This window comes from Micropterus salmoides, unplaced genomic scaffold, assembly GCF_014851395.1.
Source record: "Micropterus salmoides isolate LMB-PRFRI ecotype aquatic unplaced genomic scaffold, ASM1485139v1 Ms_hic_scaffold_1, whole genome shotgun sequence".
NCBI classification, from domain to species: Eukaryota; Metazoa; Chordata; class Actinopteri; order Centrarchiformes; family Centrarchidae; genus Micropterus; species Micropterus salmoides.
The window spans coordinates 37,129,120-37,150,997 of NW_024040040.1; the positions used below are offsets into that span (position 1 = coordinate 37,129,120).

Consider the following 21,878-nt stretch of genomic DNA (forward strand, 5'->3'; position numbering starts at 1 on the left):
GTCACATTCAAATGAAAATCTTACAGGGATCGCTGCCGATTACCAGTGGTGAAATGTAAGTACATTTACTCAAGTAGAATTTTGAGGTACTAGTACTTTACTTGGGTATTTCCATTTTGTGAGCTACATTTGTACCACTACATTTATTTGACAGCTTTAGTCACTAGTTACTTTGCAGATTCAGATTTTTTATTCAAAATATTAATCATCTAATAAATTATGACATATTATTATAGATGAAGCTACCAAGAAGCATATAAAGTAGCTGAAATTAGCGCCACCTGCGACATTATAATCCAGTGATTTTCTTGAAATAAGCCATTTTGCATAATGAACACTTTTGCCATTTGACGTTTTGATGCTAATACATGGACTTTTGTATATTTTAAATGCAGCACTTTTATTTGTAACAGTATTTTTACACTGTGTTATAACTACTTTTAAGTGAAAGATCTTAACACTTCTTCCACCTCTGCTGATCACTAAACATCAAACGTCATCTTTGGAATGCAGTAGCCAGACAGAGACCATTTGCTCATGAACACTGAAAATGTGTGGATGGAGGATTATCATTATAAGTGTTGTACTAAAACCAACCAGCAGAGGGCCCCAACTAAGGATTCGGGATTTCCCCCAAATTCACAGGTTTGGTTTCTAGAATCGGGTCATACTGTCTAAATCCCAGGCTGTAGCATCACATTGTGACATAATAGCTGTCATACTATCAGTGGATAGTGCCCTGTTTACTTGGCCACTTGTGAATATCTATGAGGGATTTGGGTCGGGGTGGGGGAGGGGGGCGCGATGGGGAATCGCTGACCAAGCCTGTGGCGCTTCATAATCTCAGGTTACAATGTAAACCAACAGCTGTTTGAGCTACAACAATGACCTAAATATTACCTGATGCATTCGTGGCTAATAGGTTTTGTACCCCCCCTCACCCACTCACCCACACACACACACACACACACACACATACACACGCATGCACACAGTAGTAGTTCATTTACTTCACACTATGTATGAGTCAAATTGCAAAAGATGAAAACAAACACAAACACAGTATGCACAAATAACACAGTCCTGACCAGAATTCAAAAGCCTGTCATAAACATGAGCATGTGATGTATCTAAAGGTATCTGAGCTTCATTCTGTAGGCCTATTGCCAAGAAACAGGCTGTAGAAACCTTATGAAAATGCTCTCAAACTACACACAGTAGACCTTACTTTATTGACAAATATGTAAATCCTGCACTTGCAGTTTGCTAAGCGCAGAGTTCAGTGAATGTGCAGTTAGCTCATCTTTTGTCGTGTTCAAATGGCTTCCTCTGGGCGGTATCTAAGCAGACTGCCACTCTGCAGTCAATGAAGTTTATTTGAAGAAATGATTTGGCTGCGCAGCACCCCTTGTAACCCCTTAGCAACTCATCACCATGTATATTAGACACACACTCTTGGATGGCACTTAAGCTGCAATCGCCATGAGGAGTTAGGACCGTGAAATTGTGCTCTCAGAAATCTCGACATTGTTATATCACTGCTCTCCCCGTGGCTATGCGTGTTTAAACTCACAGCTATTTTTTGCCCTATTATTTTCACTGTTCTAATGTTAAAACAGGCAGCTGACCTCTTGCTCTATAATGGGTTGGCTGTTTATACCAGAGGGGCCGTATGTTAGGGATTATCACTTCAATTCTACTCGACCAAGGCTCACCCTGGTTTCTCAAACTCACATTACTGTCAGTCTCTTTTTTTTCTACAGTTCTTGGTTGAAATGCATGCCCTCCAAATGCTAAGATATTTTATGAAAATCAAGAAGAGCAAAAATAAATACCCCAGCATTTTCTTTTTAATTTTTCAACACAACATTTGAACAGCAAATAAAGCAGCAATATTTGGCTCAATAAGTCACTGTTAACAGAACTGTTTATTTTGTCCACATCATCCATACCCTGTATACACCAAACTCACACATCTTAGTCTGAGTCTCATTTGTTGCATAAGAGTCTCATTCGCTGCATGTTAGTGTATCACTATTAGAACCAGTGTAATGTGGTTTTTTAATCCAAAAATTTGGGAAGAGTTTGAATATTCATCCCACATGGTGAGATTTAAGTGTTACATCACAATAGTGCTAAACATTTCATTCTTGGTCTCGAACATCAAGACTATAAAACATAGTTCTTTGTATGTCAGTAGGCTATGTGGAAAAAGTCCATATGGAATTAAAAAATAAAAAGTTTGTCATCAAAAAGCATTATAATCTCTAATATAAAATATATATGCAAAATACATTCATGGGTTTTCTCATTATAAAGCAAAACAAAAAGCATCTAAAAACTGCTGTCAAATGCTATTAGATTCTATATAAGCTTGTGTTTAGCCTTCTCAGTCAATATGACATGCCCATTAGTATTCTCGACTGAATCTGGTAAAGACATTATTCCATAACATCTTTAATAAAATGCTTCCAATTTTTTTGGTAGAAGGATGAACACATTTCTGCTGTGGTTACAGTTCTGAAAGAATGTGTGTTTTCTGCTCCAATACGGTGCAACATACTACACAAACACTGCAGTATAGAGCACCCAACGCATAACAAAATATAGACTTGGCTGTCCATTAAAAAGCAATAAATATGAAAAATAAGTTAGCTAAAAAACATTTCAAGTATCAAACCTCCTGGGTATTCACTGTTTGACATCATAAAGGACACTGAGCATCATACACATGCTGTTAAAGCTCCGGCTACCATTTTTAAGAGGCCAGCCGGCATCCCCTTCTGACCTCTTTGAGCAATGCTTCTGGTAATTATAGGCTCACCCTGAGCACAAATAATATAGAAAGACATTCAAGCCAAATCTGTCCAACTTTATGGTCTGTCCAGATTTTGCGTCTTTTTGGGGTAGTGTCCATTCTATCCTCTGAGGCAATAACATTATTTCCTTTTTCCAGCAGAAAGGTGTCTCTTGGTTACAGCCTCCAGCCTCCTCCTCTCTGCCTCCTCGGCTTTCTTCCTTTCTTCTTTTAGCTCCTTGTACCGCCACTTTGGTATCTGTAGTAGGTGCCCCCCTCCGTCTTTGGCACTGCTCTTCCTCCGGATCTTTTCTGGTTCATAAGTGGGTGTGGGGGCCTTGGACACCCTCACTTTGGGGATGCTGTACCCTGGCCTGACGCTGCTCCTCCTCAGCACCATGTGCATGGGCAGCAGGCTGGTTCTCCGCAACTCCAGGGATTCGTTATAAGACACGATGCCCAGGCTGGAGCTCCTGTTTCGAGGCCCCAGGCTCTGGGCCTGAAGGCTGGCCCTGCGGTCTACTGAGTTCTTGGCCACCAGTGTGACCCGGGAGTTCTGAAAGAGTTTGAGATGGCTGTGCACCCTGTCAGGGTTGACGGAGCGGAGCTCCTTGGCGCGCTGCTGGCGGATGATCTCAGGAACTGCAAAGCGGCGTTTGCCCACACTTGGGGGACTGTCGGGACACACCTGAAACAAAACAGTCTCTGATTGGTATTACTAGTTATAATATGAGCAGTGTAATATTAATAGCTCGGCAGTAGCAATACTAGTGATAATAATAGACTTCTTGCTGTGTTATTAACAGAAAGCAGTGCTCAGTCTCCCTTTTGTTTGCAGTACTGCAGTACTGGTAATCTTGCATGAATAACCTGCTTATCAGATAAGGCTGGCATTTATTATATCTTTAATTATGGGGAACAAATCCCATGAAGAAGCAGATAATTTGATGATAAAATAAAAAATAGATAGAATAGACCTTTATTGTCACATACATGTTGTGAAATTCATTATCTGCATTTAACCCATCCCTCAAGGGACCAGTGGGCAGCCACTGTGCAGCGCCCGGGGACCAACTCCAGATGTATATATCAGTGGCACTGACTGCAGTACCTAACATGTTTTTGATGGTGGGGGAAACCAGAGCACCCGGAGGAAACCCACACAGACACGGGGAGAACATGCAAACTCCACACAGACCCGGGTTTGAACCCACGACATTCTTGCTGTGAGGCCACAGTGCCATCCACTGGACCACCGTGTCAGGTCTATCCTCTAATAGCATTATTATCACAATATTATCATTAGTTTTTTTGCAATTATATATACATATATAAAACTGCACTGATGGAACCACTTTATATATTTTTATGTAATTTGCAAACTGATGCAAAAACACAAATATCGGCTGTTCAGTCAAATTTCAAGTCTGTGGACAGTGATTTCCACATTGTACAAGAAGATAAGAATGAGCCCTGATATCTCCAACTATGCTGAGTTTGTGCACACACCAACAGGAATAATGCAGACAAGAGCAACTTTATAGACTTAAAACTGTCCCACAGAGCAAGTTGCCAGTTTACTCACTGCTTCACCTTATCTCAGCTTACATTTGCAAAATGGGTCACGAACAGTAAACATGATCCAGAGCTTAATAACTCACTGTATGGCATGCCACAGCAATAAAAGGGCTCCTCATCGCAGTTGTAATAGAAACCATGTGATCAATGACACCTTCCTCCTCGGGGTTGGTGACATTCGCGATGTTGAAGATGTTCCGCACGGTGTCCGACAGGCGCTTCAGACAGCCACGGGGCTCCTGGGCTTTGGCCACCAATGATGCCAGTGGGGGCCACTCTAGACTGGAAGAGCAAATCTAAAATAAATTCACTGCACCTAGGCACTGTAGGGTTTACTCTTCAACAGCATAAAGTAAGTCATAGCCTCTCTTAAGGCCACTTTTGTGTTATGTTTCTGTTGCTTAATGCATGCATAATATTGAACAACTTATATTCTCCTCCCTTTCCAATGAATCTATGGCCAATTGCTCTGACCTTCCTTATATTTATGCTTTTTTTGACCTTGTGTTGCATGTCTAAATCCCCATGTCTTGCAGCAAATCGCCAACAAGCAATACCTGTCCAGAAACACTGATGAGGAGATAACTTATAAATAACTACATACCTAGAATGCAAGTCAGGATTATTTGTTTTCTAATAAACTGGATGCTGAGTTGTGGGGTTGTCCAAGTGAAGAGTCAGAGAAAAGGACATGCAAAATTGCTCATAACTACACTTGGCAGCACCTCTTAATAACTTAGCATTAATATTGCAGTTGCCCTGAAAACTAGTCAGAAATATTTAGTTTATACATGAAAATATGCCTGCCTTCCATCTCCCTCCCTTGGAATACAGTTTTGAAGATAATGCTATCCAGTGATGGAAAGCATAATTTCTTTGGATATAGGTATATAAGATAATTGCCCATGACAGACAGTGATGAGATATTTTTACCTGTACGTGTCACTGTACTGGCTGGCGCAGGGCCGTTCCATCAAGCGAGTCATCACCCAGGCAGTTTCATAACGGCCCGTAAAAAAGGCCCACTCCCTGGCAGTCAAGTTGCGGCCAAAGTCCCTGGCATTCAGAGCAGCTCCTGATGGACACCACGAAGAAGGTTAGAAATGTCAATGAAAGGAAACAGCAGAAGGTAGATGCACAAAGGTATGGGTTAAAAGATAAGAAGGTAGAAAGAGTTACATATACTCAGAAGTGAAGAGGAGGGCAAAGAAATGACTGAAGATTTAAACATCTGCGTTCATGACACTGCTGTCATTAAAATTAACCCCCTGACTTAATGAACTGGCATCAAATCTCGCGATTAGCTTCACAGGTAATGTTATGGCTAAAAAGAGAACAATGTAATGTAATAACACCAATCTGGATCACTGTAATGGCAGAAAAAAACAACATCTTTTGTGGTTTTAATTATTAAAATCTGCCAAAAAAAGTCCAGGTCATTTGTAAAATCCAGATATAAGCGACACATTTCTGATACTGAGTCAATTGTGTAATTTACTCCTTTCTGATTGCTACAGAGTTTTGTACATTTAGTATAATTAGACACATTCTCCTCACCTGCCATCATGAGCGAGCGCACACATTCCACCCTGCCCTGCATGGCAGCTTTCATCAGAGCGGTGAAGCCATGGCAGTTCCTCCTCTCAATGTCCAACCCAGAGTAGTAGTTAAGAAGATAGTTGGTGATTGTTATGTGGCCTTGAGGAATAAAAGGACGGACATTAGATACTGTAGGTCACAAAACGCAGTCTGTAATCATATCGTTGGCTTGGATAAGAGCTGCTAAATGCTCATTCACACTTGTATATCATATCATTGTACTTCAATATTTTGGACAGGCAAGATACACATCCATACTGGCTGGCTGGTCCTCATTCACTTTCACGCAACACACTCACAACTTCATCTTTCAAAAAGCTAGTAAGGTACAGCAAGTTTTTGTTTGTGTGTGTGTGTGTGTGTGTGTGTGTGTGTGTGTGTGTGTGTGTTACCTGCTTGAGCTGCAGTGATGAGAGCTGTGTTTCCCTCACTGTCCTGCCAGTTGACATCCAGATACGGACACTGAGACAGCGCTATGACGACGTCCACATAACCTTGGTAACACGCAACCAACAGCCCTATCTGAGACAGAAAGTGACAGAAGAGGAGATAGAGGAGTTAAAAGATGAGGGAAAGGGAGAGAGGCTTATGTTTAGGATCAGCAAAAATGTTCAGAGAAAAAAAAATTGCCACAAGAGGTGAAGCAAAACTACAATAAAGTGCTGACATGTAGGAAGTAGTAGGAAGAAAAATGCGACCAGGGGATCTTAAGGCATCTTTCAAAACTGATATCCCTGAATAAATATGACATCTGTTGTCTTTTCATTGAGAACTGAACAGTAAAAAGTAAAGTAAAAATAAGCTGTCTCTACGGGGGTAAACTGATGTCAATATTATTGTAAATGCAAAAGCTATGAGTCATAAATATATATTTATGTACAATTTGTAAACACAAAAGACGATCTACAAATAAATTCAAAGTCTTCAAACAAACTCTTCTTGGTATAAAATAATGAATCTCAAAAACCAAGCACACTAACAATGGGGAATACTACGCAATATACAGACGGTAACAACCGCCAGACAACCCCACCGTCTCGTCGCGGATCATGGACTGTCTCTTGGATATATCTGCATGGATGAAGGCTTGCCACTTTCAACTAAACCTCTCTAAGACTGAACTCTTGGTCATTCCAGCCAAGCAATCTATCCACCATAACATCAAACAACAAATTCACTCCTCTACCATCACTCCAACCAGGGTGGTGAGAAGCTTGGGTGTCATGATTGATGACCAGCTGTCCTTTTCAGACCATGTTGGCGCCATCTCTCGGTCATGCCGCTTTTCTCTATACAACATAAGGCCCTACCTCACTCAGTATGCCACCCAGCTTGTGCATCTTCCCCCTAGAAAAACAATCTGTAATAAATATTGACTATTAAAACACCTTTTTTCCATTACCGCTACATTTCAGTAAATAATTATTAACCACAAGAACCCCTTAAATCCGAACCAGAACTTGAGTTGATGATGTACACGTTATGACACATTTCACCTCTTATTTTGAAAGGCTTATTGAGAAGGGGTGACATCACATAGCAAGCAAAACTCCTGATTGCCCACATTTGTGGATCATTGTCACATTCTACTAACTAGTGTCAAAATTATTTGTAGACAAATAGGAAGTGAGCCACAAATACACTGTGATCCGCAAACAGAGATCTGACACTTGAATGCTGAGATTGAAATTACAAGTTAGACGTTCTTTGTAGGGATGACCAATAATTGGCCTGGCCAATTATCGTGGCCGATATTCAGCATTTTTCCAATAATCTGCATCGGTCATTTTAAACAGATAGCCGATATAATTAATTAATAAAAAAAATGCACTCCTTTGGCTCTACTAGCTGATTGGTTACAAGTCACGAGTAATAGCCTATCAATACAATTCAATTCAGCTTTATTGGCATGAATGTTTAACAACAATATTGTCAAAGCTACAGATAAATTACAAAAGAACAATGAATTTCATACATTTCATTAAATAAGTAAATAAAACAGTAAGTGTGTTTGTGTGTGTTAAAAAAAAATTAAAATATAGGAAATATAAAATAAAGTAAAAATAAATATTAAAAATAATTCATATGGTTAATCAAATAAATAAATAAAACAAGTGTGTGTTAAAAATACATATATTAAAAATTAAAATAAAATAAATAAATAAAACAGTAAACGTGTGTATGTGTAAAAAAAATAAATAAATAAATAAAAAATCAGTATCAAATGTGAAATTGAAAAATTTATAGAACAATTATTTAATATATTTATGAGTCTAGTCTGAGTTGTCCTCAGTTCATGGCATGAGGAGATAAACTTTGCTGCAATGATTTGGCATTATGGCATTTCTCCCAGTAAATAGGGCAGTGTGTGATAGAAATTTGAATTTGGGGTATAATTTAAAAATGTTTGCGAAGTGTTTTTCTCTTAATGTTTTCTATTTAGGGCATGAGGTTAGAAAGTGCAGCTCTGTCTCTACCTGTCCACTGTCTCACTGGGAGCAGAGTCTCTCCTCTTCTGGTAGCCAGCTCTGTCTGTGGCGACCCTTTTCTATGGCCAGGCTGTGTTCACTCAGTGTGTATGTTGTCAACATTTTTCTTTGTTTAGGACATTTTATTGTGCTCAGCTAATTTGCCAGTGTGAATTGTCTTTTTATGGTCAGATAACATTGTAATTTACTTTGTGTTTTGGTGGTTACTTTCCAGTATTCAATATATTTTTCTTTTTGCTTTTTGATAATTTGGTTTGGTCTGCTTGAGTTGGTGTTGCTGTCCTGAGGCTGTTGGGGACTTGTTACTGCAGAGAGCCTCAGGACCAGCTACTGAGGGGGCTGTTCTCTGGCATGTTAGGGCTTTGTGATGGTATGTCTGGGGGTTAACTGATTTTAAGTGACTGTAAAATTTAATTGATCTTTTCTGTATTTTTAATAAGATAAGATAATTGGCCGAGCTCTGCTCTGCATAGATTATTTGGTGTTTTTCTCTGCACCTGCAGGATGCTCACAGAATTCTGTGTGATTGTTTTGTCCCATTTATCAAATTCATTATTTAGTTTTGGTCCCCAAATTTCGCTGCCATATAGAATAATTAGTTCTAGTACAAATTGGAAAATTTGAAGCCAGATTTCAATTGGAATATAGATTTTAATGTTTCTTTTTATTGCATAGAAAAGCTTTCCTTGCTTTGTCCCTAAGATCTTTCATACCCATGTTGAGGTTTCCTGTGTATGTAATGTTGAGGCCAAGGTAAGTGTAGTTTTTTGAATGTTGCAATTTAGTAGTGTATAAATAGAAATTGTGTGTAACCTGATTTCTGTATTGTTTCTAAAAGATCATTATCTTACTCTTTGCTGTGTTTATTGTCAGGGCCCAGGTCTGACACAATCTCTGCAGGAGATTAAGGTGCTGCTGCAAATCTTCTTTAGTAGGTGAAAGCAACACTAAGTCATCTGTATACAGAAGACCTCTGATCTCGGTGTTGTGCAAGGTGAGGCCAGGTGCCGTGGAACGCGCTACTTGGTTCACTAATTCATTGATAGATAGATGATGATTGATAGAAGATAATTGGACTGAGACTGCATCCCTGCCTCACTCCTTGGCCCTGGGAGAAGAACGCTGTTTGTTTGTTTCCAATCTTTATGGCACATTCACTTTTGTATACATGTTCTTAATAAAATCATATATTTTTCCCCCAATGCCACTTTCAAGTAGTCTATAGAAAAGGTCCCCGTGCCAGATAGAATCAAAGGGTTTTTGGAAGTCAACAAAACAGGCATATACCTTTCTTTTCTTTTTTTTAATTCTTGATCAATTAAAGTCTGGAGGGTAAATATATATATATCTATGATATGTATGATATTGACATAGATTTACCCCTACACATCTCCCCATCTGATGTTGTTGTGTACCTTTGTGTATACATGTTTGTGCGCCTCAGTGTGTGTTCATGCCAGGACAAGAATGCTTTTATGTGGATGTGGATGAGTGTGAGTTTATGTGAGTTTGGGAGTGTGTGAGTCCTGGAAAACTCCTGTAAAAGTAGAGTACTTTCCGGAAGGTACACACTTCATCAGCCAAGACAAACAAGTTTAACACCAGAGAGAGAAAAGAGAAGGGGTGGAGGGAGTAGAATTTAGGAACACAGAGTTCTCAATTTCCATATCATATACACAGTGTATTTATAAGTTTCTGTTAGGATTGCGTTTCATTGATAGATAAATGCTGATGAGAATGAATCTGATTAATGTGATGAGATAAATTAATTATTTTGTTGGAAATAATCCAATTCTGACAAGAAATTGCTTAGATCTCAGACACATGTAGGAGACAAAAAATTGCATAGTTATCCGTTGATAGCTGATGTTAGAATCATCTGTTTTTAATATTCAGTATAGTAGTTCTGTCATTTTCTTTCTTCGGTTTTTCGATTTCCTGATGATTCCATAAAGCATAAGGAATTTTTCATTTCTCAGTGCAATAATACCGTGTCTTCTTTTTGTTGTCACAGGCGCCTTTTGTTTTGCTCCATCAAAGGCATAAAAATTACATGTACTGCATTTACATCAATGTAAGATGTAAAATACATGATATTCTTGGTTAAACTGGTTAAAGTCATGAAATAATTTCTGGGTATGTATTACTGTATTTCATGCAGGCTCAATGCAGAATGCAGAATAGCCGGAGCTATTGCAAAAAAACAACAAATAAAAACAAATAAAAACATGTTGTTCATAACGACCTATTGGCAGGGTAACAGACCCTACAGGGATACTTCATTGGTGCTTAATGAAAGCCAGGTGTGCTGGAAAGGTCAACCAGTCAGACCTACTCCATGTCAAAACACACGCAGACAGTGCATGCATCAGTGGCAAGACAAATATTTATATATTCTGCTACAGGTGACTGCTGAGAGTACCTAACAGAGTGTGAAGAGTTTTCCTATTAATGATGATGAAAGTACATGTTCAAGTACAAGTACATGTATACCAGCACACATGGTGCTCCCAGCTGCTGTGAAAAAAAATAAAAATAGTTCAACTGCAGAACAGATCAAACTTGTTTGTACATATTTAATGCCATGTGAATATCAGATCTGTGCCACGAAGAGTTAAAAATCAGACTTAAGAAATAAATTCAAAGTGTTGCAGTGTTTAAATAGGTTGTTATAATTTGTTCCACATTTGATTTTCCTCATTGAGCAGACTTGATTTGTGAACCTGCTTCTGTGACATGATGTTCTCTTCAGAGCACTCACGAAATCTACTCAATGCTTTGCAGCACTTGGTGTGATACGTTTTTAGTCTTGGTTCCCAAGGACACTGTGTTACTCCAGTAAATTATTCTTTCAAACTCTGGTATGGATGTGAAAAGTCACTGTCTCGCTGAAATGAATAAATATAATAATGACAGAAGATTGGTACAGAGAGGGCTTGAAGGTTTATAGAAAACTTGCTTGAGTGTGTGCCAACTTCCCCCGTATACCTACTACCCACACACACACACATTATACTGACTGACGTGGTGTATGAAAGGATAGAGTTATATCCACATACTAAATTCTAAACAATATCGACACTGAAGTCCAAGTCAAAATCTCCATGCAAAATGTCTACAAATTTCTCAGGTTGCATAATGTTTTAATTATGCATAATTTACCCAGCATCAAGACTATACTCCCAAAATATGTGATGGTCTGATAAATCCTATAATCAGACTGAACACATAGTTTCTTTTTATTTAAAATATGGCAACTAAGATTTTGTTTTAGTCCACAGCACAGGCTCAGTTAAAATGATGCCTTGCAGCATTTACAGTACATGTGTGAACTAAAGCTGGTGATGTAGTCATATTAGTGTTGTCAGCCCAGAGAGTTTTAAGGGGAAAAGGTGGAGAGAGGTCCTGTGGAGTAACTGGTGGATTTTGTGGAAGAAGTTCACATACATAGGCACAGCTCCAGACACACACACACATTCTTGGCAACCCTCCAGCCTTGCTGCAATATACTTCAGCAGCATGCCCTGCAGCATGTCTGGAGCAATCTCAGTCGTCTGACAATGTCCTATTTTCTCTGTGAACCTTTCTCACACACGCTCAAAAACTCTCAAGAGTATTAAACTTCTGTTTTTATTTTACCTTTTTCTCCCAGGCTCTAGTTTTCTACTCAGCACATGCCTATGATACACACTGATGTTTGTTACATCCACTGGGCTCTGATGCACTTTAGCAGTGGCTGCTGGCGATGCTCGTGACTGAAGAATCTGAGAGAAGAGCACCAGTGAAATGCACACACAGAATACAATTACAGAGACACAAATTAATCGAGAAAAGGCAATCATGTGCTCCACAATATTGCCCATTGAATGAGTAACACTAAGGCTAAAGGGCTAAAAATAACAAAACTACCACGTAGCTCAACAACCCTGAAACAATCAAGAGGCTACTTCCGGGGGTGGATGAGTGTGTGTGCAGTGCGTGAAATGCAAAGTCAGACAGAGCATGACAGAGTTTCAAATCCTAGTTTCTGGGAGAATTATGTATTTTTGCATGTAGGTCATATAAAGATGCAGACTACTGCAATTTTAAATTTCCCTTACCGGGCTCTCGTATGTGCCCCTAAAAACAGATAAGTCTACGTGCATTGAGAAAAATGATTTACGAGCAGTTTGTGCAAGTAACTTTTAAGACAACAACCTACCATAACCCACCTCCTCGCCCCACCGCTAACTGTTCAAAACGTAGTTGGACTCGTCACCGGAGCACCAAGAGACAGAGCGACACAGAAGAAAACAGGGAGAAGATAGGAAGGTTTGGGTTTGACTTGCTGGCCATTTAACGTTAGCTGTATCGGTGCCTTTTGTTGTTTAACTTTTCACAGAACCAACGTGCTTATCAGGCTCTCTTTTCGTCAACCGACCAATCACAGCCTCGATGAGGTGGGAAATTAAAAAAGGTCTGACGTACTACAGCAAACTTTACATTGTTGAACAATATGATTATTGACAAGTTAGTACTTAGCATAAAAAATTAGAGACCAATGTAAAGCCTTTTTCCTACACAAGGATTAAATAAAAAAAAAAGCAATCCCCAGAAATGAAACTGCTGTAACTGTAGGCTATTTATTAAACTAGTGGTAGAATAGTACACTATTATATTAAATTATAATAAATATAGTAATTAACATATTAACGTTATACTAACAGAATACTATTAACTGAACATTATGCTATACTCTTTATTTTATAAAGAGTATACACGAATGTTTAGTATAATAATATACAAAACATTCATGTATACTAGATTCTCCTCCAGTTTGTGGATAGAGTCCCTGCAATGGACAGATGCAGATTTAGCCAGAGTAAGGATGCCAGTGTGCCAATATTTGCTGCTTCTAGCCTCCTCCTCCTGAGAGCAACACGCTCCCCTTGTACTGTTTTACATCTTTTTTACTAGTTATTGTTATAAATATTGTTTATCGTTTAACTTTGTTCAAGTTGAGAAAAACACATTTCAAAATGTCAGTATTTGTTGATAATCAAGCAAGTAGATATATAGTACCATTTGTTCTATTATAATCGAATCGCAATTGCAATTGCAATATTACCCCACAGTCATCACAATTTGACTTTTTCTCCAAATTGTGTATCCCTAGTTGAACTACCAAGTAAGTTCAGAATATATGTGTCTGTTACTTGATTCCCGCTATCGTTGGGACTTTACTGTGAACAAGTTAGCATAGCACCACCCTGATCGATCCAAAGTGTATTGCTGTCTTGCTGACAGATACATATTCATATGTACGACAATCATGTAGTAGTTACTTCGGCATAATTTTGATCCATTTATTGCAATTCAATCACAGCAAAATGTTTACTTTGGTTTCATACCCCTGTAGTAATTGCTGGTTGGGTTTATTCGCATCTTGCATTATGTGTGAACACTCGGCAGTAGTCCATTGATAAAACCCCCACAAGGAAAGCAACGCAAAGATTAAATTAGTGTTTACTCTGAATCACAGTTAGGTGTGATTGTCAGTGTGCATGGTTGCTTGTCTCTAGGCTATGTGTCAGCCCTGTGATGGACTGGAGACCTGTCCAGCGTGTACCCTGCCTCTTGCGCAATGTCAGCTGGGATTTGCTCCCCCCCCCCCCCCCCGCAATCCTGCACAGATAAGCAGTCATCGATAATGGATGGATGGATTAGTCTATAGAAAGGATTGGTTGTCCAGTAGTGTTAATGGCCAACGTTCTGATTGTCTAAAATTATACCAACCAACAAAGTACCTTAACATAGTTCAAGTAGTGTCTATAAACTACAGTATATTAAAGTACCCTGATTATAAGAAATTGAAGTGATATAATAAACTAATTCTCAAAGATAACAAAATAAGTACCAACATTATCAGTCCACACCAAAAAGACATGCCCACTGGAGTGCACCAATATCAGAGATGCATACTGCATAAGAAACAAATCAAATTAAAATGTATTTTTGGAAATTACAATTTTAAGTACACATCATAACAAATTAAGTTTAAGTTTCAGTTGAACTTTAAATAACTTTAACTTGCATTTGCAATCAAGGTCAGTGGACTCTGGTCTTAACACAGACACACACACAAATTCTGGTCAACTTATTATTAGCCCATATGGACACGTACACAGACACAGACACAAAGACAAAGACACAAGCACACACACATACTCACAAAGTAATCTGGGGAATATCCAAAGCTAGGAATAGAAAGGCTTAGCCGTATCAGTCAGAGTACAACAGAGAGAAGGGGGGAGGGAGACTGTGTATTTACAGTTAATGTGAGAATGCTGTTATAATAGGCCCAGTGTAGCCCTTCAAATTCCTTATAGACACACAATAAATAAAATACAGGTCTCCCAACCAACTCTCAACTATTAATTACCATCTAAATCAAATCACATAAAGCAGACCAAAGTACAAGTCGCACTAGTAACATACCATCTCTAGATAAACATGAATTAATTAATGTCTCAAGTCAGTTAATGATGAATTAACTGACTTTAGCTGGTACTGAGATGAAAGAACATCTGGAATAATTAACTTTACGGATACTGTAAGTAGTTTGTAACCAATAGTCAATCAGTTTTTGCTTACTAGAGGATTTAAAATGGTAGGAACTATATAAAATATTAGCTCTATCTCAGTGAACTGCCAATTTCTGCCCTGTGATGTTTCTCATTCTGCTAGTGATAAATATTATAACTACTATAATTACATTATATATAACAATTACTAACTACTGTAGCAGCATTATCATATGAGCAAAAACAACTAGGATAGCATCCTAACCTAGTAGAAACCTGTGAAATCTCTCCACAATGTCTAGTATTGGCCTTCAACCGCTAGAGTTCCCAAGATCTTGCTTACCTAATGGGTTTCCCAATGTGACTTCTTCAATAAAACTACCTAATTATCGTCTTGTTTCCTAAATAAGGACTTAACCCCAACTGTGTTTTTTACTTTTCCAAACAAGTACTGGTCAAGGCTAAATCCTGCAAATCATTTGAGTGGCAGAAAATCTGTATCTCTGCAGCCTGCATAAATCAAGTATAAAACGTTGCATTGGTTTGGTATTTTACAGTACGTCTTTGTGTTCAAGAACATGCACACACACACACATACACAGGCAAATACACACTAGTTCTCCCTCAATCACATACACCACAAGCACTGACACGGACGTACTGGGCCATGTTTCTGTCAATAGCCTCCCTGTTAACTGTCTTTCTGTCTGCAGCTGAGGGCTCACATGGCTGCATCAAATCAGATGTGTATGACTGTCGCTTTGATTTTTCCACTCATCTATATTTGCTAGCAGCATCGTGGTTGCTACCATCTGCAGTGGCCAGTTTCTGTCTCTCCCAGCCTGTGCCTCATTTAGTCTGCCTTCCTGTTGGCCTGATGATTGATCTGTGTGTTGGTCAGCTGTACTTTCTGCCTGTTTGCCACTGGTAGACACTGCGGTTGACTTTGTCGCCTGGTGCCTGTAACATACTGTATCTGTCCTGGTTCATCACCTGATCTCACCCTATTTGGAAAATTTGATTGTGTTCAAGAGGCGGAGTGTGTGTATGTTTGTGCGTTTGAGAGAGAGATAAGGGGCAGTGTGTCCTCATTTAAGTTGATTGGATTCTGTCTGTGTGTGTGTATGTGAGTGTGTGTGTATTCAATGGGTTTTTATGTGAGCATGACAACTTATTCAATTCACTGGAAGGGGAACACACATCTAGGTGTAAACAGGGTCAGAGTTGCCAGAGGAAACTGATATATGAAACATTCTGGAATAAATAATATAACAAAAGTTGTGACTGATGGTTTATGACACTCAAAACACATTTTGCTAGACACCCATTCTCATAAGACTCAAAACTTCTCAAGTTACCATGGTACATTTACTAGAAATGTAGGGTTGTAATGTTCAATGCAGGTCTATAGGTTGTGTTCCCTCGTATTTCTAAAGGTCCTCAATTTGTTCTCTTTGTATTTCCAATCACACAGGTACATTATTTTGCCAATGTTGTTTCAGGCTATTTGACTAGTTTTTCTACCCTCTCTGCATGTCTTCACATCCTCACCAGTATGCAAATAGAGGGAATTGTTACATCTTTGCTTAAGTTTTTATCATGAAACGTCTTTCTGGACCATATGGTTGTGATGTAATTAGGTGTTGGTTTTAAACCACAAAGCCAAACAGACCCTTGTGTGATGCGTTGCCACAACATATCATAACACACAAATCTTACATCTTATGTTACCTACATCCCTTAACTAACATTAACAGTTTTCAGTTTTCTTTTTCTTCCAAAATTAACAAATAATTGTAGTGGTCCCTTTAATCTGCTGATAAGAGAAAAGGGAAATTGCCAAGCCTGGGATGTAACACCCTTTGTTATGCACATGACATCATCAAGCTGTCTGCTATATCAGGATGTTGACATCTATGTCGGGATGTTGAACACATACATACACACACACACATGCACTAATGAGCTTAACAGAGTCAGATCAACATGTGTTGCCAATGGATGGGTTTGCTAGCATGTATTGTGTCTGGGTATGGGCACATCCCTGAGGTCACAGGGCATGGCAAAGTACAGACATCCTGGCTATCTATGCAAACACATAACTGTCTGTCCATCACCAGTACACACACATACACAAGCATACAATATGCAAGTATGTGTTTTTGGGTGTTTACCAAAATAATCCTGCTTGCCATATAGAAGAGATGTTATTTCTACTCTTCCTTCCTATGACCTACTGACTATGATAAGTAATTTCATACACACGGAGAAATAATGAGGGAGAGGGGGTGAGAGATATATAGAAAAGTGAAAGAGTAGAAAACACAAAGCGAGATTGGGGTAGCCTCAAGGTTAGAGATGAAGATTTGTAATGTAAGGACAGTAGTATGAAAACAAAGACCAGCTGGGAAATTTTAAGTGGCCACAGCAAATGAATAAAACACGCTTTCTCCCTCAGCAACTGCAATTAAGGTGCCTCTGAACAAGGCACTGCACTCCAAACTTCTCTATTGGAGCTCTTTAGTTGCCAATGGTAAAACATACTACAGTTATATTCCATGTGTGAAGGTATAAAACCATGTGTTGGTAATGAGAAAAAAGGGCTTTGTCAACTCTTTTCTGGTTTAAATGGCTAAAGATGTACCAAGTATACTGAGTCACAACAATACATAATAAAAGGTATGTAATCCCTGGGCCATTGTCAGCTAATTCAGATACTATTAGCGAAATGTCTGGAAGAATGAAAAGAAGTCTAGTGTTCCATCATTATGGATTTATCTCTTTACCCTGAGCTGCAGTTCTTTGGCTGGAGTGAAGTGATATAGACTTTGATTACATTTCAGATAAAATATGTTTCCTTTTGACAAAGCACCTTTAGTAAAAAATACACGTGTTTATGTAATCTACATAATCTACACAAGTTAACGGAATGAAGTTGTGTATAAATGATTACATCAGTGTTTGATTTTGGTAAATGTCTACTGTTCAACAGACAGGCACTGCTACTTCCCTATTGTGGAATTTATGGTTTTAAAAATGCATCTTGGGTCATTAACAAGACTGTTCAAATTACTCTTACACACACTAATGTCATCATGTCATTGCTAGATAATGTGTTTGTCTACGGACGCCAATTCCAGAATGAGAAACTGCAGTCAGATGCACACTCACATATGCATAAATGTGCCTGCACACACACACACACACACACACACACACACACACACACACACACACACACACACTCTCAGTAAGAGACTCTGTCACACACACACATACACACAGGATTGTGTGTTCTGCTAACCATGAGAGACTTCAGTGTTTTTATACACACACAAACACATGGTTTGTATGATTCAGGATAAAGGTGTAAGCTCATAAAAATAAACTCTTAACTGAAGTAAATAATGAAGTGGCATTTTCAAGCCAACTGCCAACCTGGTAAGAAATATATGTGTATATATGTGGTCTATTCAACCCACATCTCAGTTTCAATAAATATCAGACAAATATTTAATTGTTAATTGATTATGAATCAGATTATTAATTAATTATTGCTATTAAGTTACAGACTTATTGAGATATTGGTGTAATAACTTCATTTTTCAGTGAGGCAGGCCTGCAATACCTACTGAATCTGAGGCTTCAAGATTTAGTGCCCCTGAGCTGGCCCACATAATACTTGACCTGTAACTTGTCTATAAATTATATAACCACAAATACCCTACTATTTAATTGGATCCAACTCAGCTACTGCAACACTTAAAACCTTGACCCTAAAACTAGTCTGCTTTGAGATGGCCAACAAGCCAAGTTTTCATGTGGTAACACTTGTGGTGTCAAAGCGGACCAGCCTACAAAAAGTATTACCAACTTGCGAGGAGTTCCTAAGGCCCTGTGATGTGCTTCATACCCTGTTGTTCCTGTCCTTCTCGTTGACCTCTTCCTCCTTCACCCCATGCCGTATCATAATCCGGACGATAGCCGCGTTGTTGGTGCAGCACGCCCGGAAAAAAGACAGCGGCTCCGGGCTCTCCGGAGACGGGGTGCGCTCAGAGTCCGCGAACACATCATCCGGCGGGTAGAAGGAGTCGTCCGACACGATGCTCCGACAGTCTTCCAAGTCCTCAAAGTCAACTTCTTCGAATTCATCGTGGTCTTCCTCCCCTCCGTCGTCCTCTTCATCGTCTTCCTCGCACGAGCCCAGATAGTCCTCGTCAGAGTTGGACAGCGGCTCCTCGACTATGGTCGGGTGGACTAGGGTGATGTTTCCCCCGACTTTTTGCTGCTGCTGGAGCTGTTTGACCCGGACAGATGAAGCGCCTCCTCCATCCCTGTCGTCCGTGATAAGCACCATCTAACCCCCGAGCCTAGGGCACTGTCCTCGGGGTAGAGTGCAGCCTGACACGCGGGGCGCGGGCATGGGACTGGTTGTCTCTCCAGACCACAGCGGAATCAAACGACTGTAGCCTACTTTAAAAAAGTCACTCACATCGCCTACGCCAGCCTAAATGACACAAATGTATTGATCTGTGCTACTAGTTAAGCATGTTGCGCGTGCAGTTACCCGTCAGTCACCTTCGGAGAACTGTTGACAAGTGCCCATCTGAGCCGTGAACTTCCACGAAGTGAGGTGTTCTTTTCGCGCGCCACCAAAACGAAACCACGTTGAATTGTAGTTACATTTATCCGGTTCCAGGGTACACTGATGGAAATACGAGTCAGGTTAAGATAAAAGTGGAGCTACAGCAGATAAAACGAGTGTCCCATGTAGGGCGGAGAGAGACAGCCTGTTAACCTACAGTCGCCTAATCCGATTAAATGGGACTGGGACCTCTCCCTCTCTATCTCTCTCTCTCTCTCTACGGACGAAAGATTAATTCTACTCACTCTGCGGGACGCAACCCCGTGGTGAAACATATAGCCTATTCTTAGAATATTCATGTAGGCCTATATGATTGTGGTTTAGTTCGGTTTTATGGGTGTGGGCCTATTTATCTGTGTGATATTGTTTTAGTATTTTTGAGATTCAAAAGGAAGCAAGTATATCTTGTATAGTAGTAGTAGCAGTAGGCCACAGTAGATTTTCTCTGTATCATATATGCTGTTTCTGTAAAGTCAAAGTAGAAATCAATAGTTTATTTGTGACTTCCTCTCTCTTCCTATTAATTAGCTTTTAAGCACCCCTGTTAATACAGCAAACACTGCAAAAGGTTATGTCTGTTTTCTCTGGATATAAGGCTAGATTATGATGGTTTGACAACAGTTTAGTTTCTGCTTCTTTCTGCCAAGCTATTGTGGTTTCAAGTGATATTGAAAACTAAATGAAAAACCCTATGCTCTAATCCTTTCAGAAAAACCCCATAAGTGTAATACATTTCTGGTAGCCTACTCTACATCTGATTCAGGAAAATCACATGGGGAAAACCAGCAAGTGTCAGCCTATCATGAGTCATTTGAATGAATGTCTGCAAGGCATCACTTTACTGTAAACCAAAACTGTTCAAGCTACTACAGCAGATTCTGTTCAAATTAAGGGATTCACATTATTAATGTGATTGTGGCACATTGGGTTACATTTCCCATAATTATGTAGTAAGATTGTGAGATAATTTATTTTACACACAGCCTCAGTGCATCCTGTTCAGCCACCACTCTCTCTCTCTCTAGCTCTCATTTTCTTGGCCACTGGCCAGTTGAGATAATAGAGACATAGATTGGGCTTCATTACTTGGCGCTGAACTATGGAGAGAGCGGGGCTTGTGCTTGTGCATGTCTGTAACCAGCTTCGGCTCATGGAAAATTCATACTAATTTGGAGGAAAAGAAATCATCTAGTTCTCTCATCTAGTGCGCAGAAAAATGTGCAACTGTGTGGGCTGGACCACAGCAACCTTTTAGACAGAAGTGAGCAAAACCAACACAAAAAGATTATTTGGCATTTACCCATCATTTAACAGTAACCCTAAATTAAACTGTATCAGCTATGGTGTTAAGTTTGTACTTGAAAATGATTATTTCAAAGTAATGTCATAAAATATAGATCCACTAAGCAGACAATTAGTGTCAGTGAAATTAGATATCATGTTGATATCGGTTCCACTAGCAGCATCAGATTCTTTACTGGATGTGCTGGGCTGGTTTTGTGGTGTGAGGACCTTGTCATTACAATAGATAGCCTGTCCTGCATTTGATAAGGTAAGACCGAGAGGTTTACACTGGCAGGGTACACGTTCTTTTTTATACTTTGACTGCATCCTGTTTTCATGTTACTCGTAATATCGTTGATGTAACTGGTTGTTTTCACTATAACACACAAAGTTACAGTTAAAAAACAGGGTTAAGTGAGAGGATAATAATTTGCTGTTACTGAATAGCAGATGTACACTGTTAAGTTTTGTGTAAAGTCTGCTGTGCCTAAATACTACAACATTCTGTTACTTAAAGCTCACAGCCAGCTTCACAGAGATGATCCTTTTTTCCCTCAGTAATCAATAACATCAGTTTGCTGGCATCACCTGCTGTGGAAAGACCTAGTGAATAACAGTGTGTACCCATTATTATTATACCTTCATCTACCCCCAGCTGAGAGCTCTGCTCTCCTGTGGCTCTTCCATCTCTATGGTATCACTCTGCTGTTGTGTGTGCGTGTGTGTGTGTGTGTGTGCGCGCGCGCGTGTGTGTGTGTGTGTGTGTGACAGTCAGTGTAGTGCTTCCAGAGATATATATCTGTGAACACTTTGAACAGTTTAAGTTCAGACAGACATAGTCACCAGAGGAGGTAATGATAAAATAAAACTGCCCATCTTCAGTTAGAATTAGAATTAAGGAAGGTGAAGTTAGGGTTAGAGTA

General features: G+C 39.4%; 1 protein-coding gene across 1 annotated transcript; it reads right to left on the reverse strand.

The window, feature by feature from the left end:
* Positions 1-1,828: 1,828 nt before the first annotated feature.
* Positions 1,829-19,979, reverse strand: ankrd33ba (ankyrin repeat domain 33ba). Its single transcript, XM_038726023.1, has 6 exons — positions 18,940-19,979; positions 6,367-6,496; positions 5,933-6,073; positions 5,309-5,450; positions 4,459-4,657; positions 1,829-3,485 (listed from the first exon to the last, which is right to left on the reverse strand). Exons 1-6 carry the CDS (start codon positions 19,381-19,383, stop codon positions 2,940-2,942), a joined length of 1,602 nt encoding a protein of 533 aa, XP_038581951.1. The 5' UTR covers positions 19,384-19,979; the 3' UTR covers positions 1,829-2,939.
* Positions 19,980-21,878: the final 1,899 nt, after the last annotated feature.